At 40.2% G+C, this 26,513-nt stretch overlaps 7 protein-coding genes across 8 annotated transcripts; 5 read left to right on the plus strand and 2 right to left on the minus strand.

The window, feature by feature from the left end:
* Positions 1 to 1,674: 1,674 nt before the first annotated feature.
* On the plus strand, positions 1,675 to 3,360 carry LOC140778806 (7-deoxyloganetin glucosyltransferase-like). Its single transcript, XM_073123675.1, has 2 exons — positions 1,675 to 2,237; positions 2,334 to 3,360. Exons 1-2 carry the CDS (start codon positions 1,730 to 1,732, stop codon positions 3,263 to 3,265), a joined length of 1,440 nt encoding a protein of 479 aa, XP_072979776.1. The 5' UTR covers positions 1,675 to 1,729; the 3' UTR covers positions 3,266 to 3,360.
* Positions 3,361 to 6,324: 2,964 nt separating this feature from the next.
* LOC140779137 (protein PHOSPHATE-INDUCED 1-like) lies at positions 6,325 to 7,538 on the minus strand. Its single transcript, XM_073124120.1, has one exon. The coding sequence runs from the start codon at positions 7,474 to 7,476 to the stop codon at positions 6,535 to 6,537; it is 942 nt and encodes a 313-aa protein (XP_072980221.1). The 5' UTR covers positions 7,477 to 7,538; the 3' UTR covers positions 6,325 to 6,534.
* Positions 7,539 to 8,675: 1,137 nt separating this feature from the next.
* LOC140778365 (phospho-2-dehydro-3-deoxyheptonate aldolase 1, chloroplastic-like) lies at positions 8,676 to 12,441 on the plus strand. Its single transcript, XM_073123038.1, has 5 exons — positions 8,676 to 9,327; positions 9,413 to 9,690; positions 10,690 to 10,966; positions 11,058 to 11,303; positions 12,076 to 12,441. Exons 1-5 carry the CDS (start codon positions 8,821 to 8,823, stop codon positions 12,313 to 12,315), a joined length of 1,548 nt encoding a protein of 515 aa, XP_072979139.1. The 5' UTR covers positions 8,676 to 8,820; the 3' UTR covers positions 12,316 to 12,441.
* Positions 12,442 to 13,031: 590 nt separating this feature from the next.
* Positions 13,032 to 14,049, plus strand: LOC140779070 (small heat shock protein, chloroplastic-like). Its single transcript, XM_073124025.1, has 2 exons — positions 13,032 to 13,316; positions 13,406 to 14,049. The coding sequence occupies exons 1-2, from the start codon at positions 13,115 to 13,117 to the stop codon at positions 13,828 to 13,830; spliced, it is 627 nt and encodes a 208-aa protein (XP_072980126.1). The 5' UTR covers positions 13,032 to 13,114; the 3' UTR covers positions 13,831 to 14,049.
* A 1,095-nt stretch (positions 14,050 to 15,144) lies between these two features.
* Positions 15,145 to 18,113, plus strand: LOC140776939 (ras-related protein Rab11D-like). Its single transcript, XM_073120798.1, has 2 exons — positions 15,145 to 15,483; positions 17,419 to 18,113. Exons 1-2 carry the CDS (start codon positions 15,275 to 15,277, stop codon positions 17,861 to 17,863), a joined length of 654 nt encoding a protein of 217 aa, XP_072976899.1. The 5' UTR covers positions 15,145 to 15,274; the 3' UTR covers positions 17,864 to 18,113.
* A 1,495-nt stretch (positions 18,114 to 19,608) lies between these two features.
* LOC140777467 (2-carboxy-1,4-naphthoquinone phytyltransferase, chloroplastic) lies at positions 19,609 to 23,033 on the plus strand. Of its 2 annotated transcripts, XR_012107029.1 has the most exons (11): positions 19,609 to 20,020; positions 20,923 to 21,026; positions 21,156 to 21,227; positions 21,306 to 21,444; positions 21,567 to 21,682; positions 21,767 to 21,866; positions 21,955 to 21,993; positions 22,107 to 22,217; positions 22,315 to 22,380; positions 22,496 to 22,722; positions 22,800 to 23,033. XR_012107029.1 is itself a non-coding variant. In XM_073121605.1 (10 exons), the coding sequence occupies exons 1-10, from the start codon at positions 19,715 to 19,717 to the stop codon at positions 22,604 to 22,606; spliced, it is 1,164 nt and encodes a 387-aa protein (XP_072977706.1). In that variant the 5' UTR covers positions 19,609 to 19,714; the 3' UTR covers positions 22,607 to 23,033. The 2 variants fall into 2 exon arrangements, 1 of the variants encoding a protein (XP_072977706.1); XM_073121605.1 differs by having other exon boundaries at positions 22,496 to 23,033.
* Positions 23,034 to 23,328: 295 nt separating this feature from the next.
* Positions 23,329 to 26,006, minus strand: LOC140777470 (small ribosomal subunit protein eS6-like). Its single transcript, XM_073121609.1, has 6 exons — positions 25,856 to 26,006; positions 25,626 to 25,690; positions 24,740 to 24,797; positions 24,549 to 24,657; positions 24,071 to 24,343; positions 23,329 to 23,820 (listed from the first exon to the last, which is right to left on the minus strand). The coding sequence occupies exons 1-6, from the start codon at positions 25,859 to 25,861 to the stop codon at positions 23,582 to 23,584; spliced, it is 750 nt and encodes a 249-aa protein (XP_072977710.1). The 5' UTR covers positions 25,862 to 26,006; the 3' UTR covers positions 23,329 to 23,581.
* Between the last annotated feature and the right edge of the window lie 507 nt (positions 26,007 to 26,513).

Raw genomic sequence — 26,513 nt, forward strand, 5'->3', positions numbered from 1 at the left:
AAAGCACCGTCTATGAGCCCTGAGGAGGAGCTTCTACCTAAGGTGGCCGAGGAGGGCGACGATTATAAGCAATGAAGGTAAGGGTAGCCAAGGCCGAGGGTGATGAGGGTGAGAGCAGCCACGGGCAATGAGGCGAGGGTGGCCAAGGATGACAGCACGGTGCAATTGAGGTCGCGTGCGTTGGAGGACTTAGATCCGACAAAGGAGGGTGGCCAAGGAGGGTAGCGAGGATGGCAGCGCGGGGCAGTGAGGGTGAGGGTAGTGAGGGCGAGTGTCGAAGCGGCGGGTTCACCTTATGGCAAGCGTGGCTCGCCGTCTCACGACTCGTGAAGGCCCTCGGTCGTTGAGCCGGCAAGGAGAGCGGGTGGTTTTGAGACGAGGAATGACAATGGATTTGGTGGAGAAGATAGGTGGTTTGTAGTTTAATTATTTTATTTTATTTTGTTAGTTATGACTAAATAAATGACTCGCTTAACTTATTAAGGGTATAGTTGATCATTATGCATTTTTCATAACAATAGTTATCCGTTTATCCGTTTGACTTTGCTTTAAAGTTCAAGGATGATATTATAATGTAAAAAAATTTATGGGGTCTCCGTAAAAATTAGGTATAATTTAAAGGTGTCAGCGCAATTAACGCTATAGTGAAAGCAATCTCAAAGAAATAATAATAATGTCTTCATAAACAAGTACGATTTGATACGGAAAATTTAAAATTAAAAACATGATGGACCCGGCAATAAATAATGAGATCTAAATGTCTATTGCACGCGATACACGACAACCATATGATATTCCCGAACAAATAATAATAATGCCTTAAGATTTGATACCGGAAATTTAAAATAAAAAGAAATATGATGGGGTCTGACAAATACTCTGTCATCATCTTACTATAATAATAATAATAATAATAATAATAATAATAATTAATAAAATTAAGATGCGAGCTATTTGGTGAGTTATAAACGAGCCGGTTCTGTGTTGAATTTAATTTGACTCGGCCTGAAATATAACATATTTTTAAGCTTGAACTCGCCTCGCATCAACTAAATATTAACTTGGATTAAAAAAGGTAAAAAGAAAAATCACAAATGCAAATGTTAAATGTGTATAATTTGATTCTAGAGTTTTAAAAAGAAAGTACGGCTAAGAAATTGGGCGAGATGTCGATAGCCAAAGACGAAGTAGCAATGGTATTTGATTCATGGTAGCTTTACTATTTAGCCAAAGCTACCATGAATCTAGTCAAGAATTAGAAGAAAAACAAATGATGTCCCAGATCGATCCAAATCAACAAACAGATCATCAACAACAACAAAATAGTTGGCCAATTGACAAAATTGTGATCATGGATTAGGATGGACTCATCTAAACACACAACTCTTTAACTCTCCAAATTAATAAAAAAATATAACGCGCCAGCAGTGACTGTCTCGAAAATTATACGTACAAACCAACTACCATGCATTAATTTTTCCGAGACGTTAGGACCACGATTCACTGCGTCTGAAAGATATGAATAGCTCACTAACTACCACTTAATTATTCGTCAATACGCACCAGCCTTGTTTCCGATGTCTATATAAAGAAGGATAACACAAATATAGATCTAGTAGAGAAGACTACTTAGAAGATATCAAGATTTAGAGAGAGAGAAGAGAGACAGAGAGAGAGAGAGAGAAGAAGAAGAAGAAGAAGAAGAAGAAGAAACAAGAAGAAGATATCGATGGGTTCTATTCCAGGAGCGAAGCCTCACGCAGTGTGCGTCCCTTTCCCAGCCCAAGGTCACATAACCCCCATGCTAAAGCTTGCCAAGCTCCTCCACTCCTTTGGCTTCCATATCACATTTGTTAACACTCACTACAACCAAAGCCGACTCCTCAAATCCAACGCCGTCTCCTCCCACCTCCACCTCCCGGACTTCCACTTCGAGTCCATCCCCGACGGCCTCCCATCCCCCGGGGAAGATGTCACCCAAGACATCCCCTCGCTGTGCAATTCCTCCTCCAAGCACTTGCTCTCTCCGTTCCTCGACCTCGTTGACAAACTCAATTCGTCGTTGTCGTCGCCTCCAGTGTCGTGCATCGTCTCCGACGGCGGCATGAGCTTTACGCTCGACGCCGCAGAGCAGCTCGGAATCCCCGATGTCTTGTTCTGGACTGTGAGCGCTTGTGGACTCATGAGCTATCTCCATTACAGGGATTTAGTTGAACGAGGCTTGACACCTCTCAAAGGTAAGCGAGCTTAATATGATACCAGAGCAAGCATTTAAAATATTATTAATTTACTATTTATAAATTAAACTTTTCTTATTTTTATTCTTTTTATAGATGAGAGCTACCTAACGAACGGCTACCTCGACACGCCGGTCGACTGGGTGCCGGGCATGGGAAACATGAAGCTCAAAGATTTCCCCTCCTTCGTCCGCACGACGAATCCAGAAGACTTCATGCTCAACTTCTGCATCCGCGAGACGAAAAGAGCCTCTAGGGCTGCGGCCATCATCCTGAACACCTACGACGAGCTGGAACGGTCGGTCTTGGACGCGATGGCGTCGTTACTCCCTCCGATCTACACCGTCGGCCCTCTCTCCTTGCAAACGACTAGGATTTCCTCCACCCAGCTCGCCTGCATAAACTCCAACTTATGGAAGGAGGAAACCGAGTGCCTGCAGTGGCTCGACGGCCACGAGCCGTCGTCGGTCATCTACGTCAACTTCGGCAGCATAACGGTGATGACCAACCACCAACTCATAGAATTCGCTTTTGGATTAGCAAACAGCAAGCACGACTTCTTGTGGGTCATAAGGCCCGACCTCGTCAGGGGTGATACGGCGGTTCTCCCGCCGGAATTCACAACGGAGACTAAAGGGAGGAGCCTCATTGTGAGCTGGTGCCCGCAAGAGGCGGTGCTATCGCACCCGGCTATCGGGGGGTTCTTGACGCACAATGGGTGGAACTCGACGATCGAGAGCCTGAGTTCCGGCGTGGCGATGATCGGGTGGCCGTTCTTCGCGGAGCAGCAGACGAACTGCAAGTTCATCTGCGACGAGTGGGGAGTGGGGATGGAGATAGATAACAACGTGAAGAGGGATGTGGTGGAGGGGTTGTTGAGGGAGTTGATGGGAGGAGAGAAGGGGAAGGAGATGAAGAGGAAGGCAACGGAGTGGAAGGAGCGTGCAGTTAGAGCAACACAACATGGAGGATCTTCGTTTCTTAATTTGAAGAGGTTGGTCAATGAGATCTTGCTTCCAAAAGTTTGAAAGTTTGTATTTTAGTAGCATTATGGAAAGTCCAATGCATCGACCTTTGGGTATGCATCTACTTGTGTTTGTATTATGTATTGATCAAGTGATACGATATTTATTAAGTTGGAATCTCAACCTAATTAGATGAGATGAATCAATTAATTGATACTAATTCGAAGACCACAAAGAAAGAAGAGGTTCCATGTTGAGAGAGAGACAGAGAGAGGAAAAGAGACGATCGAAGTAGTTGCAAGAATAAAGATGAAATCTACTATATATATATATATATATTGAATCCGACAAAAAACATAAATGCCGTTAAAGAAATTAATGTTTCATAATTTAAGTAGTCAACTAATTAAAGATATCTCTGTTTTTAAATTATTTCTTGACACAATGATTTATCTTGCTGCTTTTACGTTTATATGACAATAATTATATTACTTTAATAAATACCTTAAAAACTGTAAGAACAAAGTCATAAAATTTTAATTGATAGAAGGGCCAAAACTTCTCCATCTATTTATTATTATAGTCGTTTCACTCTTTATACTAATGCTTTTCTCAAAGTAAATGTAACAAAAAGTACTTGTAAGTTAATACGATTAAATTTTAAAGTATAATAATACAACAAAAATAAATTTGATATTTTTTATTATTTAAATTTTAATCGATACTATTTTAAATATATCTAAAAAATATCAAATTATTTATAATTTTATATTTAATGAGCATCTTTATATTTAACTTGTGATTCTAAATATAATTAAAAAAAATAAAATTTTAATTTATAAAAAGATAAAATAGCACAAATAAATCTACAATGGAGTGATTTTAATTCTCCTAATAATAATATTAATGTCTACCCGTCGACCTTATGTGCGATTTGAAGGGCGGCACAGCTTGTCGACCGTTACGTTAGATTGGTATGTATATAATGAAATATATATATATATATATATAAGTTTTTTTTTCTTTTTTTAAATTAACCGTTTGTTAGGTATCATATTAAATAATACACCCACGTGCCCTCAGAATCGCATAGCTGACCACAATGGCATAGTAGCAGGCTTTTTAATAGCTCATCTCCCGATTGCTTCTGGCTTCATCGAGCATCACATGGTAGAATTTAAAATAATAAAAATGCGAACACCGAGATTGGCTTTGGGTGATTTGCATCGTAAACCAAAATAACTTTTAATTTTATATTTCTACTCATTTTAATTTTTTTCAAGTTTTGACGCATTTTTTACGTCACCTGTTTTACTAATTTCTCTCCTTTTAAATCTATATTCACGAGTAGATAGAATATACATCTGTGGATGGAGAGATAAAATATAGATTACTTTTATATTCTTCTTCTTCTATGGCAATAATATTTCTCTTCACTCTCTAACGAAAATTTTACAGGTATATCACTATGTTATAGTCATCTCCTACGAAGTGTTATAGGATGGATAGATATAAAAATAGTATTTTATTATGAAGATGTTAGTAATTGATTTTTTATACGTGAAATATAATTTTATTGTGCTAAAAATGAAGGCAAAATTTTATAAATTAATAATGGAATTTGGAGTTTGTGGCTATGGAATCTAGAGTTTGTATCTACAAAATCCAAAGATACTAACCGAATTCATTGAATTCAACTGAGAAAATTCTAAGTTTGAAAATAATTTTGTCCACTCAGACATGCTAACATTAGAGTTTGTTTGGTAAACTCACGCCATGGTGGTGCAGTTTACGCGGTAAGAAATCTATAATTAATAACTACAAAATAGGCAGATAGTATCCATAGAATCTAAAATCAATATATTTAGAATTTGAAGATACTATCTATAGAATTATATAGATTATATGTCAAAATATTTTGTTATCGTACACAAATAGTTTAGAAAATAAAATCTACAAATTATATAAGTTGTACATCAAAATACCCCAATGTTGTACATGAAAAATATACATCAGTCTACATTTCAAATATTTTTGTATTATATGTCAAAATAAATTTCATTGTTCCACGTACTCCAAAATTTAAATTATTCAAAAAATAATTTAATCGCAAAATTAATATGTGGGCTTAATTCCTCTAGTTCATCTGTGTTTCATATGTGGAAGAGTTGTCAAGTGAGACTTTAATTAACTTAATATGACAGTTATAAGTGTACTAGTGTAGCAATAGTATTTTTGTTTGGATTCTCTCACTTTTTTTATCTTTTTATGATGATTATTTTTTCTTTTTGACTCCATCGATTATAATTTTTATCATAATTTCTAGAGATGTCGTAACTTACATCCGGTCACTTACCCATTATGTCTGTAGAATATTTGTAAGTATTTATATATCATAAATATATATTGATGAATTCCATTAATATATTTATGGATTATAAAAATAATATTTATGCATATATTATAAAAATTGTGCCATATTTATATTTAGTATTATTTAATGAGTTATAATACATCCATAATATAAAAGAATTAATAGTGCTAAGCATTATATCAAAAAGCAATTTTACACCCATATTACAATCTTATTACAAACTGAAAAAAAAAAAGTCACAACTCACAAGAAAAGCCATAGAATTAGTTTATGTAAAAAAAAATGTTTTGACCACTATCATTGTAGATTAAATAGTTTTCAAACAAGAAATATTCTAAAGAGACTTAGTTTTGGTTTTTCATTAACCAAAACCGAAACTTTTGCCACATTAACCCTTTATTATAGATTATTTTTGAAATATTGATGCTATTGTACTTTTATTTGAAATAACAAAAAATTGGAAAAGTAATAATTTGAATTTTCTTTTATGCTGGCAGTCACGGAAAAGAATTATTTCAAAAATAATCGTCGGTTGGATTTTATTAATTATTTCTTAAATAAAGAGGCCCACCACCTAAATGTTTTATATGGGATATAAGTAGCGGTGAAAATGAATTATATGGTGTTCAACCCGAGGAATACTTTTGCTCCGGATGTGGATCGAATATATAAATATAATTGATGGAAATATAATTCTAATTCAGCAGCGATATTGATAGTGAATTGCGACTGTATCCAATGCCCGAGTGTTAACATATTTCAAGATAGCAGTCGATAGAAGGAGATGGCATTGTATCCTAATCTTTATTAGAATTGACATAACTCACATAACTATATATACATAAACCGTACAAATATGTTAAACTTTACATAAGAATCGGTGATCGTGTAGTGGCCCAGAGACGGACCGTGAGTTAAGCTGGTTCCTGAAACCGAACCCGAGTCTAATCCAATGCTATCAGGCACCGACCGAACACGAATGGCGGATCGGATCCAAGAGTACCGGCACCAGATACTTCCTCCCGTTCCTCCCCTCTACGTTATAACTCCCCCCGCTAAGCGGATCCACCCTCAAATCCCCCGCGTACCCTGGATACGCCCCCTTACCAAACACCCCCGGGCATGCCCCAGCGACCTCCACGTGTCCCCCGGCAACCCCTTCGAAGTAGCCGTCCCCGTACGGGTTCGTCACCGCCCCAGCTAACAGCGTCGCGAGGTTGACCACCATCCCATCCGTCCCAGCGTCGCCGTTGGGCGCGCCCAAGGCTACCCCGCCTCTCGGCCCGTAGTAATCCGCCGCGTGGAACGGCCATGAGCACTTCCCGGGGCACTGTCTCGCCGCGTCACCGACCCACACCCGCGCCGCACGGCGGGAGATTGACGTGGAGGAGTGGAGCCCGCACGCGGTCGTGCAGAAACCCTGGACCGCTACGTCAGCGGAGGTGAGCACGACGGCCACCCCGCCACGCATGACCCCGAGCCGATCGGCCAGGTCGGACACTTGGGCTCGAGTCAGGAGTCTGCCCATGGAGTAGGACTCGTCGTCGACTTGGTTGGTTAGTAAGATATGGGTCTTCTTTTTACCAGCCTTTTGGACGTAGTAATCGATGGTTTCCCACCACCTGGCTACGGATGGAGAATTAGTTGGAGGTTGGTGATCATGAGGTGGAGTGATAGAGAGAATGAAGTCAGAGATGATGGACTTTTGACGGGGTGAGAAGGTACCATACCATAGAATGGAGATGGGGATGTGGCCTTCGAGTAACTGACCACCATGGTAGGTTAAGATGGTAGGGGGTGGTTGATAGAGAGAGGAAAGAGCGGGGTCGGTGAAGGTTAGGAGGAGAAGGAGAAGGAGAAGGAGGTGGAGGATTATTGTGGTTGGAATAAGCATGGACATGGTGTATGTGGGGTGGATGAGGAGATAGTGATGGTGATGGTGATGGTGATAAATTAGAGCCTTAGAAGTGGAGGGATGGGGGGGGGGGGGGGGGGGGGGGAATGGAGTGCATGAGGAAGCAAAGGGTGTGAAGGGAAGGTGAAGTATTCTCATTCCTTCCCTTGCATGCATGACATGGCATGAGGTGGGGGAATGGGTCACTTGATTCGAAGAGGTGTGAGCTTGACATTGCTTGGGTTGGGTGGCTATGTCCATGGATTAGTGTTGGGCTTTAAAGTCTAGCCTAGGGCTCATGGGCCACCATTTGAATAGTAAATTAGACCTTTAAGGCATTAAACATTAACATAATTTGTTAATTTTCCAATCTAGAAAAACCACGTGAACCCTCGACCAACGGCAAATTACAACTTCGATTCAACAAGGAAGTTGTCGGACCACTTGCCTACTCTGTCCATACCAAGCGGTAATTATCAACTTAGTTACGGTAATTAAGACGTAACTGCAAAACCGAGGAGTGGTGAAAGTTAAAACAATAACTCTACAAGAGCGAGCAATCATATGATCCGAATGTCGACATCTCTTTTGCCACCTATTATTCCGCATCAATACAAATTATGACACGTTTTTAAAAAGAAAGAAAAAAAATTGTTTGTAAAACAATGCAGCACCTGTTACAAGATAATTCGCTGCACGTGTTGCTTCCGAAAGTAGCCAACCACGGGAGAGCTAACATCGGGGTCGAGTCAAATGACTCACCAACCCCACTCAATTATTCCATTTTCCCAGATGCACCACGCTAGAGTTCCCACCAACCCATCGTTCACATTTTTTTATTAATTCTTTTTATATCCTGAAGTTTGGCTAAACCTACCACCAATTTTATCGTAGTTGTTGGCGACTACAAGGACCAATTCCTTAGTAGTGGTCTTCTTGTGCGTCACCCCTTTAACTTTGACTCCCCTCTTTTGTTCTCTTCAGTGCATTTTACAAATTGTTCAAATTTCAATTAGGTGGATGTCAGTAAAATGAAAAAAAAAAAAAAAGAAAAGAAAAAGGAAACACACTAGAGGTTTCGGTAGAGATTCTTGTGAGGCACTTAAATTTTTCTCATACTAGGTAGGTAATTAATTGGTGAATTAGTTAATTACAACATCTCTATTTCTTCCAAATAATTTTCCCGAAACGACCACCCCTTCTTCCCCAACAACCATCCCACCAAACCATTCCGACCCCTATAAATGCCTTCATGTATCACACCGTTACTTCTTAGGGACAAACTTCTTCGCTCTGAAATCCTAATCGAAGCAACAAGGAGCAAGCAAAAGAAAGAGAGAGAGAAGAGAAATGGCCCTGGCAGCCGGCTCCGCTATCTCTATCCAACCTAACCAGCATCGCCTCTCCTCCGTAGCCACCGGCGGCGGTGCCTATCTCCCCGTCAGACCACCCCGTAGGATATCCGCCGTGCACGCGGCGGAGCCGGCGAAGAACCCCTTGGTCGCTGACAAGCCAAAGTCATCTCCTCCTCCTCCTCCCCCAGCGCCGGCGAGATGGTCGGTGGACAGCTGGCGGTCGAGGAAAGCACTCCAGCTGCCGGAGTACCCGAACAAGAAGGATCTGGACTCAGTGCTGCAGACGATCGAGAGCTTCCCGCCAATCGTCTTCGCCGGCGAGGCGCGCCACCTCGAGGATCGCCTCGCGGACGCCGCCATGGGCAAGGCCTTCCTCCTCCAAGGAGGCGACTGCGCCGAGAGCTTCAAGGAGTTCAACGCCAACAACATCCGCGACACCTTCCGGATTCTTCTCCAGATGGGCGCCGTCCTTATGTTCGGCGGCCAAATGCCCGTTATCAAGGTAAAATATCTCCCAAACCCTAACCACAATCGATGAGATCTGAGAATGTATGATGTAAAATCTGGCCCGTTGGATGTGTGATCAGGTGGGGAGGATGGCTGGCCAGTTCGCGAAGCCGAGGTCGGACGGGATGGAGGAGAGGGATGGGGTGAAGCTGCCGAGCTATAGAGGCGACAATGTGAATGGTGACGCGTTCGATGAGAAGTCTAGGATTCCAGATCCGGAGAGGATGATCCGGGCGTATTGCCAATCGGCGGCGACGCTTAACCTTTTGAGGGCATTTGCCACGGGAGGGTATGCGGGGATGCAGAGGGTGACACAGTGGAATCTCGACTTCACTGATCACAGTGAGCAAGGAGACAGGTTAGTACAATGGAATGATCTAATCTTGTTGCTTTTCTTCATAGTTATTCTTTTTATTACTTGTTCGGGTGAATCTAGGGCTGTCGAAATATTCGTACTTTAGGCATGACTAAGCTCAACTTAACCTTCACGCTCAAAATAATTTTGAGCTGCTGGATAGAAGATTGCCTCAAGCAAACTAAGCTCAAATTATATTAAATTTGAATTAGGAATTCTGTTTAATAATCATTTGATTTGATGAAGTTGATCTGTTCAAACTTAAGTAAAAAAAAAAAAAAAAGAAACAAACTTGAATAGTTTAGTTGAGAAATTCAGCTTAAACCAAGCGACTTCATGCTTGATTAATATGATTAAGTTTGTCTTGGAAAAGCTTGAAGTAATTTTGTTAAAGATAAAGCAAACTTACTAAATTAAGTTTGAGCCACGCTTGATTAGAATTATCTTAATTAGTATTATTATTGAGTTAGCTTGTTGATGGTAAGCTGAAAATTATTTGCATATCAAAGAAATTTATAAGTATAAGAAGCAGTGTAGCTTGATTGCGGTTTTATTTGGTCTTAAGAGGAGGCTCCCAAACTTGACATCACTAGTCAGGGCCTTTGTTTAATTTATGTTTGTTTTATTTTTTAATTTCACTGAGTCTGAACCTTGTTTATGTTTGTTTTATTTTTTAATTACACCGAATCTGAAATTTGCAAATGTAAAAGATGATTTTTGAAAATATTAGTACCCTAAACATGGATCTTTTCTAAGGCATGATAAACAGTTAAACACTATTATGTATTTATCTAGTAACTTTATTTTTTGGGTTAAATGGCTATCTACCATAGTATCATAACCATAGTTTTTCTATCATCTATGTTGGTGAGGACTGAACCTTAACTTGCAAATGGCTTGTTAAAGTGCAATATCATTATTACTCCATCATCTAATTGCTTAGATCCTCGATAAATCCTTAGTGGATCAGTGACGGTGGAATTGTTTGTTGTTGGGATGCAGGTACCGTGAGTTAGCCCACCGGGTGGATGAGGCACTGGGTTTCATGTCTGCGGCAGGGCTTACAATCGACCACCCTGTCATGACTACGACCGAGTTTTGGACCTCCCATGAGTGTCTGCTCCTTCCTTATGAGCAGGCCCTCACACGTGAAGACTCCACCTCAGGACTTTTCTATGACTGCTCTGCCCACTTCCTTTGGGTTGGTGAGCGTACCCGCCAGCTTGATGGTGCCCATGTTGAGTTCCTTCGAGGAGTTGCCAACCCCCTTGGTATCAAGGTTCGTTACTTTCTTGATCCATCAATTTTAGATTTTTCAAACTATATGTTTTGTTACTAAGTTTGTGTTGGATGATATGTAATGGTTGCAGGTGAGTGATAAGATGGACCCAAAGGAGCTGGTGAAGCTGATTGAGATCCTGAACCCCCAGAACAAGCCTGGTAGAGTAACCATTATTACAAGGATGGGGGCAGATAAAATGCGAGTGAAGCTGCCCCACCTTATCCGTGCTGTCCGTGGTGCAGGCCAAATAGTTACCTGGGTCAGTGACCCAATGCATGGGAATACCATCAAGGCCCCCTGTGGCTTGAAGACTCGCCCCTTTGACTCCATTCTGGTATATCATTCTTTCTTCTTCTTTCCTTCCAGATTGTTGAATATTTACTTACATTCCTTTTTCCAGATTTCACCTACCAGACCTAGTTAAAGTGAAATATTGATATGGAACAGTGATATATTAATTTTTAGTACTACTTAGATATTGTAGAAATCTTTCAGTTAGTGCTATTCTTGGTTTGTGGAGTTCCACAAGTTTCCTGAGCTGAATTGAGTTAAAAGCTTGACATGGAACATTACACCCCTGTTAAGGTTCAGCATGATCATAACCTGTCTGCTTTGTTGTCACTTCCGGAAAAATTTGTACTCCTTTTGCCCATCTTGTCGGCCATACACAATAAGTGATGTATCTACCATTTAGTCGAAATGAAACCTGAGACTCTTGACATGGGTTTATCTTTGATGAACCAATGAAAAACCAAAACGGTATCATAGAACAACCGCCGAAGAGTCATAGTATGGGTTGTTTGGTTTGTGCTTGTGGTTGGTATTGTCTGAAATATATGGCAGTTTACAAATTACAAGAGCTTTTTTCGTGATACTAATTATATTTCTTCTGTATACTGTTAGCAGATAGGCCTTTGGTTAGATATTAGATTTATAATGTCATCTTATCAGGTTTTCTCAAACACTCTCTGTACCTTATATTTGTGTGCTATTTGGTTGATTGTGATCAATGAACCATCTTTGATTGAATCTGTTGGTATTTAGCAAAATAAGCATCCATCACTTCATAATGTGTAGTAACACAAACTATCATTTGTTTTCAACAGGCCGAGGTGCGAGCATTCTTCGACGTCCACGAGCAAGAGGGAAGCCACCCAGGAGGTGTGCATTTGGAGATGACCGGGCAAAATGTCACAGAGTGCATTGGTGGATCTCGGACCGTGACCTTTGACGACCTCAGTTCACGCTATCATACACACTGTGACCCAAGGCTCAATGCTTCTCAATCTCTAGAACTGGCCTTCATCGTTGCTGAGAGGCTAAGAAAGAGGAGAATTGGGTTCTGAGAGGATCTATGGAGAAGTTGGCGGGTTATTTTTTTTCACCTAAGTATATGATGTACTAGAAGTGTACTCTGTTCTTGAGTTATATGCTGAGAATTTGGGTCAATAAATGATGGTCGTTTCATCCAAGGCATGGAAATCAATTCATAACATTGATTTTCTTTTTCTCAATTACCTTCCCTGTCATGTGTCGTAGTTGTGATGTGAATCTCGTTCTACAGCATTGTGTATAATTAAATTGATAGGTATAATTTAGAATTAAATTAGAACTCCAGCAAAATTCATCCAGCCAAGCAACCAACTATAGTATGGTTAATTGGTAGGAATTTTTTTATATAATCTGAGAGGTTGCGAGATTGGCTTTAGCTTAAATAATTATTTTAGAAAAAATTATTTAATAATTTAGTGGTTTAATTTAATAATTTTATTTCGGTTAATAGTTCGACGGTAAAATAATTTAAAACGGAGTAATATTTCAACGAGGCTTAAAGCGTAGGCTAAGTATATGCTAAATCTTAGTACTGCTAAAGATAAATAAAAAAGGATCACCCATACTGGATCGTCAGATCTTCATCGCACGCTTATTTTGCAAGCGCACGTGGCTCCTCGCTATCTTCCCACGTCCTTCTAGCTAGCAGAGTGTAGAACGCTCTTGCCGCTCTTTTTTCCTCGAGTAGCTTCCATACCCTTCTCGCCTCTTTTCTTCCTTATAAATAATGCTCTCTCACACACTTCCCTCAAACCCCGTGATAAAAAAAAATAAAAGCTTCTTAAACCTTTAGCCAAATCAAAAATCTCAGCCATGGCCGCCATGATCATCTCCAAGAGGGCTTTCTTCTCCAATCTCCTCAACAAACTCCGCCTCTCTTCCGCCATCTCCACTCCTCGATTCTTCGCCACCGATGCTAGCGAGGAACGAGGCCTCGACGTCAATCGCCGCGGCGACACCGCTCCCATCTCCCGCCGCAGTCGCGGAGGAGATCTCTTCCCTAACTTCTTCTCTGGTTGCGCCACCGATCCCATCGTTGTTTCTTAATATATTTATTAGTCCCAAGAGGTGAAATTAATATCGATCTGTTTCTTATCATGGCAGATCCATGGGATCCTTTCACCCCTGGGCGAAGTCTCAGCCAGATCTTCAACGTCATGGATCAGATGCTCGATGCGCCTGTCGGAAGAGGCATCCTCCGAAGGGGGTGGGACGTGCGGGAGGACGAGAACGCGCTCTGCTTCAAGGTGGAGATGCCGGGTTTGGGGAAGGAGGACGTCAGGATCTGGGTGGAGGATACCACTCTGGTGATCAAAGGAGAGAAGGAGGAGGAGGACGGAGACGACGGCGAAGGCGAGGAAGGGGAAGGGAGGGGAAGGAGGAGGTACAGCAGTAGGATCGATTTGCCCGGGCGGGGGTATAAGTTGGATCAGATAAAGGCGGAGATGAAGAATGGGATGTTGAAGGTGGTGGTGCCCAAGGCCAAGGAGGAGGAGAGGGACGATGTCGTGCCGGTGATGATCGAGTGAAGATTTCATGGTATATGAGTTTGTTATTGGGAGTATCATCGTACACTTAACACTAGTATTGTACAACAAGTCTCACTTCGGGTCTCTTTGTTTTCTGGTACAGTAGCAATTGACACTATTACTAGCTCAATGTAGATATCGTCTCTCTTATGTATCTTTTCCTTTCCTCTTTTGGGGTCGTTTTGAGACTTGGAATGGAGAAAGTTACAGTTCTATTCATTCTTTCTTGGCTGTTTTTAGCTCTTTAGGTTAGCTTAACAAATAGATTAAGTATAGAGTTGATTACACCTATTGTTTACATAGATTTATTTAATTTCTATGATATTTTTATTCCTAAAATTATTTATTTTTACACCGTAAACAAAAGTACCAAACAATTATTATATATATATATTTATATTGGATAAATATATCAGTAATAAATGAGGCATTATGGAAGGTATTGTATTAAGTAAAAATTAATATACAAAAATATGTAAAAGAACAATGTGATTTATTTTTTTATTCAATTGGTAGCCTAGCTGGGCCCTAAGACTATACTGTTAATAAATGGGCCAATTTGACAAGATAATAGACATGCTACATGTGAGCTATTATGCCGTACAGTCTTAGGCTTATATTATTGATAAAAGGGTCCGTAGTCAAGCTGCAGGTTCAAGTTTCGTTCGGGTTATGAATTGGGTCCAAACAACTTTTTGAGTTTCGAATGGGGTCGGGTTGGGAAAGGCTAAGTCCAAACTCGCCGGAATTAGTCCTAGGCCGGGTTTAGGTCAAGCCTAATTTGGGCTTTGGTCGAGCTGTGCCTCGAAAATTACGGGCAAGCTTTGGGCTATCGGGTCGAATGACCAGTTCTATCCATCAGTAGACAGTTTCTGGTGCCCACCTCTTTCCTAAGTGGCAAATTACACAACATGCCATGCAACACTCTTTTACATTTGATTCCAATTAGCTTTAACAAAGTTAGCAGCTCTCTCTCTCTCTCTCACTCTCTCTCGACTAAAGAAGCGTACAGGATCAACTCCAAATATATTATTATTGCGATAATAATTTCTTAGTTGCATGGGGTTTCGCTGCTGCGATCGTGCTCTTAAATAATAATAATAAAAACGGAAGCCGAAAAGACTTGCGGAAAATTCTATTTTATATCTCATACATGAATTCGCAGCTCACCACCCACCGGAGGTGCCGCAATCGCGACTACAGCTGCAACCAACTTTTAGTAACACGAAGGCTAACCTCGTAATTTCACTTCTGACTCGACTGTTGACCCTGGTCGTTGCCTTTTCTACTGCATCCAAAACGATTTTAATGTCTTCTTACTTCTTAGTATACTTCAAAAATATTTGTACGCTCTCTTCGCCTCCCTCGCCATCGCGAGAACCATTGAACTCGGATCCGGTTACCGCTACCTCCTTCTCCTCCACTCACTTTCTCGAGTGCTCTAATGGCGGGAGAGAAGATTGACTACGTTTTCAAGGTGGTGCTCATCGGTGACTCGGCGGTGGGAAAATCCCAGATCCTGGCTCGGTTCGCGCGCAACGAGTTCAGTTTGGACTCGAAGGCCACCATTGGGGTCGAGTTCCAGACCCGGACTCTCGCCATCCAGAGCAAGAGCGTCAAGGCCCAGATCTGGGACACCGCCGGCCAAGAGAGGTATACCAAACCCTATTTCCTCTCCCTCTCTTTGGTCGGGTCCGATCAACCTCTGTTCCCTATGCTCTTCTTGATCTCGAGTTGGTCGTTTCTTGATTCATGCCTTGGATAGAGATGTGTGATTCCTGATTGTTTTGTTGATCCCTTGATGGTTAAGGTGTAGCGATCTGCGGTCTTCCATGGATCTTAATGTAAAGTGGCAGCAAGAATGTTTTAGTGTGGATTAGCGTATAAAAAAAGTTGTACTTTGATGCAACCAGTGGTTCTTGCCGTGTTGGATCTAAAACTTCATCAGTATAGGCAGATTCAAGGTTTTAGTTTTTATTGCATTAGCTTTATATCTTTGGTGAATAAGATTTTGCTAAAACAGAAGAAAGGCAATGCTACTTGGTTGAGTGAACTATATTATTACGGGTTGCAAAGTTGCTCTGGCCTTCACATGGATATTAGTTGCCTTGAGATTGGTCTGCTCACAGTACTCCAGTAGCTTGAACATAAGTTAGCAGCTTCCAATTTAGAACCTTAGTTGACTTGTCATGAGAAAAGTTCTTCAAGTTCTTCAGCCACTACTGCCCTTTCCTTGATCTAACTCTTCTAAGACGTTTTGATAGACATAGTAGTATTGCATTAGAAATGGCTTACCGTGTCAGAATAATTGTTATTGATGACTCCTCAAACCTAAGGATGAAATTTCCATGTCACATTGTAGATAAGTTCTTAGATTCCATGAGTTTTTTCATAATTAGATTTAACTGCATACTTTTTCAAATTACAAAATGTACAATATGTGAATAAAGTCAACTTTCTTTTTAAGTTTTGAGTAGAAAGTCAAACATTTTCTACAAAGAATGGCTTATTGGATATATTCACATGTAGTTTCTAAATCATGGTAGTCCTTTCCCTTCAAGAATTTATTGAAGTTATATATGTAGCATAGTATCATCTAATTTTGCATTACTATAGTGCAAACTTATTATCATCTTTTATGCTGTGGTACTTTATGAGGATATTCTTTGGGGTGTTGCCAAGTATAGGAGAAGATTCATCTCTCCCCTCCTTGTCTGTAGAACTGTATTGCATATAGACACTGACTGGCATAAGATTTAAAGCAGCATGCTTCCCTTCTTATCCAAAATTTAGAAGCACCATTATTTAACAAAATATCATATAAAAGTGAACTTTAGCTGGAAATACGAGCTTGGTAAATATGACCTTCATGTCTATGTCATCCACTTGTTCTCTTTGTTCACCTATTTGAGGGGCTAATGACCCATATGAGCTGTTTCTTGATTCCCTTGACAAAAAAAGAAAAACTGAATTCTGATTTCCCCCTTCCATTACCATGTGCTCGTCGGTTGTTGTACCACATTGGTTGTTGAAGCAACTCAAATGATGCATCACTGGGTTGTGCCATTGTAATTTCTCTAACCATTGAGGACTATCTTTTGTTTTGGGATACTTAAAAAAGAAAATCTGATGGTGGTTTATTATCAATCTTCTTTTATCTAGTCAGGCCTTCTCTGTCAATCTAGGATTTTGGAATTTCACATACATCGCCCTTTGGTTTACACTTTACAATGGTTCTCAAAGGATGACTTTCTTTGTTTCTTGCATCATACACTATATATTTACTTTTTCCACTTCTTTCTATGATGATTCTATCTTTGATCACTTTGAAAGACTTTTAAGTGACTTCAATTTCATTGTTTCAACGTTACTGTCCTGTGTAACACTGCAAACTTCACTAAAATTATCTGGCCTTCATAATCCTTCTTATTTGACGTTGGTGGATCTGAGCTTTGGTAGCAATCATGAATTTCCAACTTTTGTTATATTTCCCAACGATTCTAGTGCTTCTCAAGATAGTAGTTATTGATTTAGCGTTTTTCTGAAATCCTATAACTTTATGCTGACTGTTACAGTAACTGTCTACAGGTACAGGGCTGTTACAAGTGCGTACTACCGAGGGGCTGTTGGTGCTTTGCTGGTTTACGACATAACCAAGCGCCAAAGCTTTGACCATATCCCCCGCTGGCTGGAGGAGCTGCGTGGCCATGCTGACAAGAACATCGTCATCATGCTGGTTGGCAACAAGAGCGACCTTGAGAGCCAGAGAGCTGTAACCACGGAAGATGCCACAGAGTTTGCTCAAAAGGAGAACCTCTTCTTCTTGGAGACATCAGCACTCGAAGCTACCAATGTTGAGAATGCTTTCCAAACTATTCTGACTGAGATCTTCAATATCATCAACAAGAAGAACCTTCCTTCTGCCCCTCAAAGCAATAACGTCAATGCAGCCTCACTACCAGGGAAGAAGATCGTTATCCCTGGTCCAGAGCAGGAGATCCCAAAGAGTAAAACGTGCTGTCAAGCCTCATAATTTTGTCTTGGGAGTTTTTGGTTCAAGTTGGTTCGATGTGTTGGAATCATTCAAGTTACCTCTGTATTGGCTGTATATCCTATTGATGAAGTTTACATCTGGGCAGATTGGTTACTGAAGTAGTGCAGTTGGAGAGACTCAAAAGAAAAGAGGCTTTTTGGTATTTACATGATGTGAAAATCCTTTCAACTTTTGTAGTTGCTTCAAGTGTTGTGAGCTTGAACCAACCCAATCCAGGTCATTTCGGTTTTATATTCCGTTGCTGGTTTGTATTTTTGTTCGAACTATCCGCATGGTTAGCTAAAAGGATTCATTTGTCATACTCTCCACGATTGTGTTTTTGGGCTTAGGTTAACATGATTATTTGCACTATCTAAATTCGAACGAGGTAAGATCACAGGAAGGCCTCATTTTTTTGAGAATTTCACTGGGGTTTATTGCCTAGCTGTGAAGGAATTGTGCTATTCCATGAGCTGCTCTGTTCTTGGCTCAAAATCGGATTCAAACTAGGCTCAATCGACTCTAAACGATAGTTGATAAGCTGGTCTAGAAATTAGCCTGGCTTTACTAATTTCCTACGCATTGTGGCCCTCCTTCAATGTTGCTCCTAAGGGTGTCAAAATAAACAACTGGCTCAGGCTCGGTTTAACTAAAGGTCTAATTTGACTCGGCTCAACTCGAGTTCGACTCCAATTGAGCTGAGCCTGAGCTCGAGATTTGATTTAAATTTCGAGTCGAGCCAGAAGTTGGCTCGCTCAGACTCGACTTAATAGGCTCATTTACACTCATCTAAAGACAATAATTATTCGTATCTACGTAAGATAAAAGGACCAAAACCTCTCTCACATCTCCCACTCTATAAAACACCACCTGCACAGCACTTGTGCCACCACGCGTCCTCGTTGGTCGCGGCATAGTCGATCCATGGCCATTTTAGCGGATCGGAGGTGTACCATGTGGCGAAACAGTCGGGGGGACCGTCGACAAGGTAGGCCATGACGAAGGGTGTTGACAAACGCCATGGCGGAGGAGGCAAAGCCGAAGAAGGAGAGCCTGCAACTCTCCACGTTGGGACTGCTGACGAAGGAGAGCCCATAGCTCTCTTCGTTGCCATTAATGGTCATGGCCGAACAACATCTCCTGACGGTAGTTGGAAGTTGGTGACCAGACTATGGAAGAAGACGTTCGACTTAGTATTGGTAGCGGTAGCTACACCTGCTTTTAATTTGGGATTGGACAAGACAATATTATTTATTTTTTCTCTCGAGTGTAGAAGTAAAATGTATATTTAATGCTTAAATCACTATAATATTTTCTTCGATGCACACCTTAATAATTATTAAAAACTACTTTCTTCCTCCTTTAGCAAACTGTTGTCTCTTCCAAATCTCGAGCTCAGACTCAGGCTCGGGCTCTTCAGGCAGGAGCTCGATTTGAGCTGAGCCAAGCCTGAGCTAGATTAGGCTCGCTCAAACTATTTTTCTAGGATATCAGAAAAAAAAAAAAAAAAAAAAATATATATATATATATATATATATATATATATACACGCGCGAACAACATATACCATCCGGCTAGACATCACTTTTGTTGAGAAAAAAGAAAGATTTTCCTCAGAATGTTTCAAGAGAAGTATTTTGTTTTGTTTTACAATAAAGAAGAACGTAGGGGTTTTTTTTGCAAAAACGCTCTCGTCTTATCCATGATCACGTCCATTTTATGGATTCCCCTTCAATCCTGACGCTCGGCTTGGAATTCTCTATCCTTCTCTAAAAGCGAAAGAGGCGCGAGGAGTTCTCCAATCCATTAACGCAAGCCAAATTAGATGTACTTCAGATAACACCACCAATCATGGCATTCTTTGCCATTCCTCTATGTCCGCCTCTTCTCTCCAATTCCTCTCCTCCTCCTCTCCTCTCCCGTAGAATCTCCTCTCCTTCTCCTCTCCTCTCTCATAGAATCTCCTCTCCTTCTTCCCTTAGAAGAATCCTTGTGAGTAATCCTCGGTTGCCCCTGCTTCCGAGGTCTTCTTCCGAGCCGGCGTCCACAGGTTTCGATGCTGTAGGCGAAGGCGGTGGTGATAAAATCTCGAGGGCGACATTGCTATGGAGAGCCGCCAAGTTACCCATTTACTCCGTAGCCTTGGTTCCCCTCACTGTGAGTACCATCTCTGTGTTAATTTTTTTTTCTTGATTCCTTTTCTTTCTAGCTCTTTATGTCTTAGTCATTGTCCGAGTTGAGGGGTATTTCGAATTCTTGTGGGAATTCTGATTTTGAGACTTGGAGAATGGAACGATGGAGGTATGAACTTAGACGTACTAATTAGTTATGGAATTATGAACTCTAGGATGTGTAAGTGTTGGATTTTCTGTATTCTTTGGAATTCTCTCTTTTTTTAAGCAAATTCGAACTGGCTCAGTATCATTAGGGAACAAAATAGAACCAATTCTTAGGATTTATACTTTCCTTTAGTGGATAAATGGATTTCTTTCCTAGAAATTGAAGCAAGATATTAGGAAGCTAAAATATGCCTTCTAGTTGATCCATTGTTATTCAGGCTTTTCAATCGCTGAATAACCTCAGTGTAATATTTTTTGTTACTTAAGCCTTAATGTACCTTGGTCAGATTCAGATCATCAGTCTAGAGTGAGAAAGAAACATGTTTTCATATTTATGTCACGGAAATCCTCATGACATAATAAAGACTAGTGAATGAATGAGTTGAGATTGTGGTTCCTGATCTTCTGAAAGTTATATGTGGCAGAAGTTGTCACAATTAAACTAAACTGCAACCTCTGTCTCTTAAGAATTGTCACGAATCAAGGCCTCTGGCTCATAAATGGTGCATCCTGACTATTTACAGCTTGTAATGTCATGGAAACACTAACTTTAAATGTTGACGAATCACATGCTATACTTTGTTTGTTGTAATTCTTGTTTAGCGTGCAATATATTATCAATGAATGTAGTGTTCTGGTTTATATTCCAGAATTATGTTGACTATATATTTGCCATTTTCCAACATATTCAACCATCTATATTCTTATGTCAAATGACAGGTTGGTAGCGCCGCAGCTTATCTCCATTCGGGCTTATTTTTTGCCAAGCGTTATCTTGTGCTCTTAACTGCATCAGTTCTTGTCATTACTTGGCTCAATCTGAGGTGACTTCAGAAAACACATTAAAATACAACTTTCTTCTTTTCTCCATGTTCTTTCAGTTTCCATGTAAAATTGTTGATTTATTTTCAGCTTTATGAGCTCAGACTTATGTTTAATTTCTTAATTTGTAGCAATGATGTTTATGATTTTGATACTGGGGCAGATAAGAACAAAAGGGAATCTGTTGTGAACATTGTTGGCAGGTAACTCTGACTTTCTACTCCAATTTTGTGATTTGTTGTTAGGGATAATGAGATTTGTTTTACTTACATGTCGAGAAGTCGAAGAGTGACACAGTTTGCTGCCAGCATCTCTCTTTTCCTTGGGTTCATGGGGTTGGTCTGGTCATTTGCAGAAGCAGGAGATATACGCTTCCTTTTATTAATATTATATGCAATCCTTTGCGGTTATGTTTATCAGGTAAAACTTCCCTGCTTGCCATTTGAAGCCTCTAAAAGGTTTTGGATGTTCTCTTGGATCTATGTCAGGTAAAATTTCCCTTCTTGCTATGTCACGCATGTTCTTTTATGCATTTTCTGTAGTGCCCTCCATTCCGACTGAGCTACCAAGGACTTGGAGAACCCTTGTGCTTCGCGGCTTTTGGCCCATTTGCAACTACAGCTTTCTATTTCTCCAACAGCAGCAAAAATTCCTTGAGGTACATTTTCTTTTCAGAATTTACCTGCTCATGGGGGTTCTATTGGATGGAGTCTCCGGCTGAAACCAACTTATAATTTGTCAGTGGAACAGGCTTTCTTCCTTTAACTGGGATAGTTCTAACTGCATCTTTCCTTGTTGGATTGACAACCACTCTCATCCTCTTCTGCAGCCATTTTCATCAGGTGAGCTTTTCATACCCTACGTTATATGTGCATTGCTTTTATTTTCAGGTATAGATGATATCAACTCACCATCACTGAATACATATAGATTGACGGAGATTTAGCTGTTGGGAAGATATCTCCTCTGGTATGTCTCTATAAATGTGGTCTCTAATTGTGAAGGGTAATCAAATTTGAGTCTGCGTTTTACCATATTTTCCAGAGGGCAGTCCAAAACTGTGAATAACTAAATGGATGCAGGTCAGAGTTGGAACAGAAGCAGGATCCAGTGTAGTGAAACTTGGAGTTGTCTCACTTTATGTTCTTTTACTGGTGTTTGGCTTATCCAAAGCTCTTCCAACAACATGTGTTGTAAGCTACCAACAAAGAGGACTATTCATTTGAAATAATGTCTGTTTGCAACTGTTATTACTTTGTACCTTACATGCACTTCATTCACACATTACAGTTTCTATGTGCTCTAACTCTTCCAGTGGGAGCTCTGGTCACCAACTTTGTTGAGAAAAATCACAATGTAAGCAGCTACATATTCTTGTCTCTCTCTCTCTCTCCCCCTATAATTCCCCTCAGTAGCTGCTCTACATATTCTTGTCTGGCTTATATATATATATACTTTTTTTTACTTGCAGGACAATATCAAGATCTTCATGGCGAAATACTACTGCGTGCGGTTGCATGCTTTGTTCGGAACTGCATTGGCTTTTGGATTATTCATAGCTAGAAATAGAACAATACCATGAGAATTGGCTGATGTTCTTCAAGCATTTTTGACTTGGTTTGACGAAGGATGGATGCAGGAGCAAGTCGTCGTCGATCAGAAACAGATATTGGAAGAATCAATTTTCAATTTATTATTGTAAACTTAGTCATCTCGTATTTAATACCGGTGGAATTATTTTTCAGGTTCTAACTAGTTGTGCTTTTCCAATGCAGGCAAAACACAAGCATAGATCAAAAGCATGATGGAATCAAAATGACGAAGGCTTGCTCCCACGAGCAGAACTCAGCAGTAGCTCTTGCTCGACCTGCAACTGGGCTGTACACGCTCACTCCTTGTTATATCAAAGCAGTCCAATCAAACAAATTGTAAAGCTCATATGTGAATCTTCAAGTTTTTTTTTTAAAAGAAAATTTGTCCAATATATCAAGGGAACGTTGTTGCTTCAAGTATCATCTTCGAGACCAATAGAATCTTCACTGAATACACTTGCATAGTCTCTTCATAAGACTGTCCAGGAGGAAACATGAATCTAAGGATAATAATTCATGCAATACATCTGAAGTAGCAAACCATAAATTGGATGAAAGCTGCAAAGTCTAGCATATGAGACCACCAATAAGGCATACAGTGAATTGCAGACCATATAAATAGGATCATGAAACGTGAAGAGTACCCATTCATCGTGGTGCATCCATTACCAAAGACAACTGCGCTTACCACGGCAGTAGAGCAATATGCATATCAAGAACCAAACATATTAGGTCGACAAAACCAGCACATAAAATGTGTACATAACAAATAGCTTACGATTATAACAAAGGAACAACGGAGCCACTAACACTATCCTGTCAAATCAAGGAAATCAGACTCAAATATCCAAAAATCGAACACTGCGTGATTTGTCCTCATACAAAATCTCATAAATAGATGAATGGAAAACAGCAGTACTCAAAGGATACCTAACATACTCTTTCTGATTAATAAGCCTAGGGTTTTAAACTGAAACGGATGGCTTAGAGGCAGCTGAAAGCTTGGACCTCCTCTTGGCCAAGCTCTCGCTCCTGCGTTCCCTCTGCTCCTTGAGTCGGGTAGCCAATAGCTTCTGGTATTCAGCTGCTTCGGACTTGGCTTTGGCAATCCTCTTCTTCTTCTCTGCAATCCTGGAACGCTTCCTTTGAAGAGTCAAGGGAGTCACAAGCCTTTGAATCTTGGGTGCCTTGCTGCACTTCTTGCCTGTATAAAATTACAGCAATACAAAAAACAAATGGAGATAAGATTAAAAAAAAAAAAGGGCAGAACCATGCATATCTTCCAGCCATGCAAACAATTAGGCCATCAAGAAAATCAAGCCAAATGCTTAAGACTCCGGAAAAAGCAGGTCGGAATCTTAGTCCACTAAAAGTTATAAAACCTAGCTGGCAAAACATATTAGAGAATAAAGGAATAAATTATCAATAAACTCATATTATCCAGCAGAACCTACCCGCTTTAGTAGTAAAGGTTCGGCGGTACGTGTTGACGTATTTGCGGACATCATCCTCCTTGGAAAGGTTGAATAGCTTCCGGATCTTTGATGCCCTTTTTGGTCCTCTCATTCTAGGCTTCTCAATATCAGTCAAGCCAGGAAGGTCATTCTCACCCTTCTTAACAATGACTAAGTTAAGAACAGAGAGATCAGGACTGACAATGCACCCACGAACAGATTTCCTTCTGCGCTCTCCATTACGCCTGCCATATCCACGGAAACATGGGGTTCCTGACAGAAAGGATCCACCAGTAACAGGAATGAGATATTGGACAAGCAAAAAAAATCATCTATGGCATTGTTTTCACAACAACGCATAAGGTATTCCTGGTCTTCATGGTCATAGAAAGCTTTCTAACTAAGTATGCAATTGCACTACCATAGCAGTGAAAAGTTCGAAGCAGTTTAAAAAGAAAAAAAAGGTTTAACCGGTTACCTCTGTGAAGCAGCAAGCGCACACGTCCCTGTGTTAGTACTCCCTGCTTCATTGGAAAACCTTGCTTGTCGCAACCTCCCATAATTTTGAAGACATAGCCCTTGAACTCCTATATGAACAAGCAAGATATTGTTGCTCCATGGAAAATCAGAAAACAGTATCTAGTAGCTTCAAGTTCAGATTATGCATACCTCACCCAGAGAATCTCCACTGACCTCCTGAGAGATCCTCTTGTCAAAAAAGGCACGACTGGAAAACACACAAAAGACATGTTTGAGTTTCTACTTCATAACCAATAGTCACAGAAAGCAAAAATAAAAAAATGAGGGCTAAAAATGCCAGTTGCATATTTCTTGTCAATACAAGAATATGATGACAGCAAGTAAGAGTCTGAACACTTCCAGCTTGTTAGCATCACCACCCTCAACAGTCAACACAAATCGATAAGAATAGAAATTAATAGAAGAGTATGTATCTCTCTATCAGGTTATCAACAATCCCTTCCTCCTTAAAATTAATACCTGAATAGACAGAATGTCATTCATTGGACAGTGTAAAAACGTGTCCTTTCTGTATAGCATTACTAATATGCATCAAAAAGTTTTTCTTTTGGATTCGTTCAGCACGTACCGGAAGGACTGCATAGTTAATAATCTAGCATTGACATACCCTGACAACAATTATTGGACTAGTTAATTAATGGCTGCATATACCACCAAACCAATAATTCAAATTCGACCATTAGAAACCATAATAGGGGCGTAATTCTACAAGGCAAATGGGTGCTTCCTATAGAACCGCTCACCATTAACTAATATATTCATCCCTGTACCATCTCAACCACTGTATAAGGACTAAGGAGCACCAAATGAGCATTCCAACTACAGCTCAAGTCTATCTATCTAGCTAACTGCTCCTGAATAACCTTCTTCCACACAAGACGCTCAGAAAGTAAAAACAGATCGTATTACTCATCTCGCACAAATCGGCCATTAACAAAAACAAATCGAATAGAAAACTATCGTATCCCAAACATACTACAAATAAGCAAATACGAAATTAGAAACAAAAACTCACAGCTTCTGGTCGTCATCAATCTCAAGCTTCTTCTGGCACCCAGTAGTAGGATTCGCGATATTGAACTGCATAAATTAGCCAAAATTTTGGGGAAAATCAACATAAGAGGCAAATATCAGATCGAAGCGGCCTACGAATCATCGGCCAAAGCAAAAGTAAAGAAAAGACGACGAAGAATCCAAGATGGTTCGTAAGAAGTAGTAAGCGTTAGAAGACTTCCAAGTGAGTACCTTCATCTCGGATCGCTGCAGAGATCGGAAGGCAGCGGAGAGAAGCGCAAAGATCCGAGCGCCGCTAAGGTTTTCCGAGAGTTTGGAGGGGTTTCCAATGGTGATTTATATATAGCAAAGGGGATGAGAGATTAGGGCTTATGTTTAGGACCGCTGATCAGGACCGTGCATTGCGGCATCGGATGTTCCAAGCCGTTAGATGAACGGCAGTGTTTACTTTGCCATCTACCCCTCACAAAATGAGAAAATTACATCTACTCAATATCATAAATGTAAGTTACAAAAATCGGAAGGATAAAGAATTAAATACCAGACTATTATTAGTATAATATTATGAAATTTTAGTACTGATATATAACTAGCAAATAAAATTTCTTCCTTCAATATTCATCTATTTCAGGATAAATGGTGAGGAAACGATTCTAATTTTAATTTTTAAATTTGATGACATGTCATTTAAATATAGATGCAACCTCCTGAAAGAGATCACCAAAGAATATGTAAGTGAGCAATTATGTAGAACAACAGAAAGGTTTGGCTTCAAAAATTAAAGCAAAGATGATGATAGTTCTACACTTTTATATATCAAGTTCAAATTTCCTACATCTAAATCATGAAGCAAGTTATCCAAATATACTCGTTCTATACAGAAAAACAG

The sequence above is a fragment of the Typha angustifolia genome, chromosome 15 (assembly GCF_048772165.1).
Source record: "Typha angustifolia cultivar Huaian chromosome 15, ASM4877216v1, whole genome shotgun sequence".
NCBI classification, from domain to species: Eukaryota; Viridiplantae; Streptophyta; class Magnoliopsida; order Poales; family Typhaceae; genus Typha; species Typha angustifolia.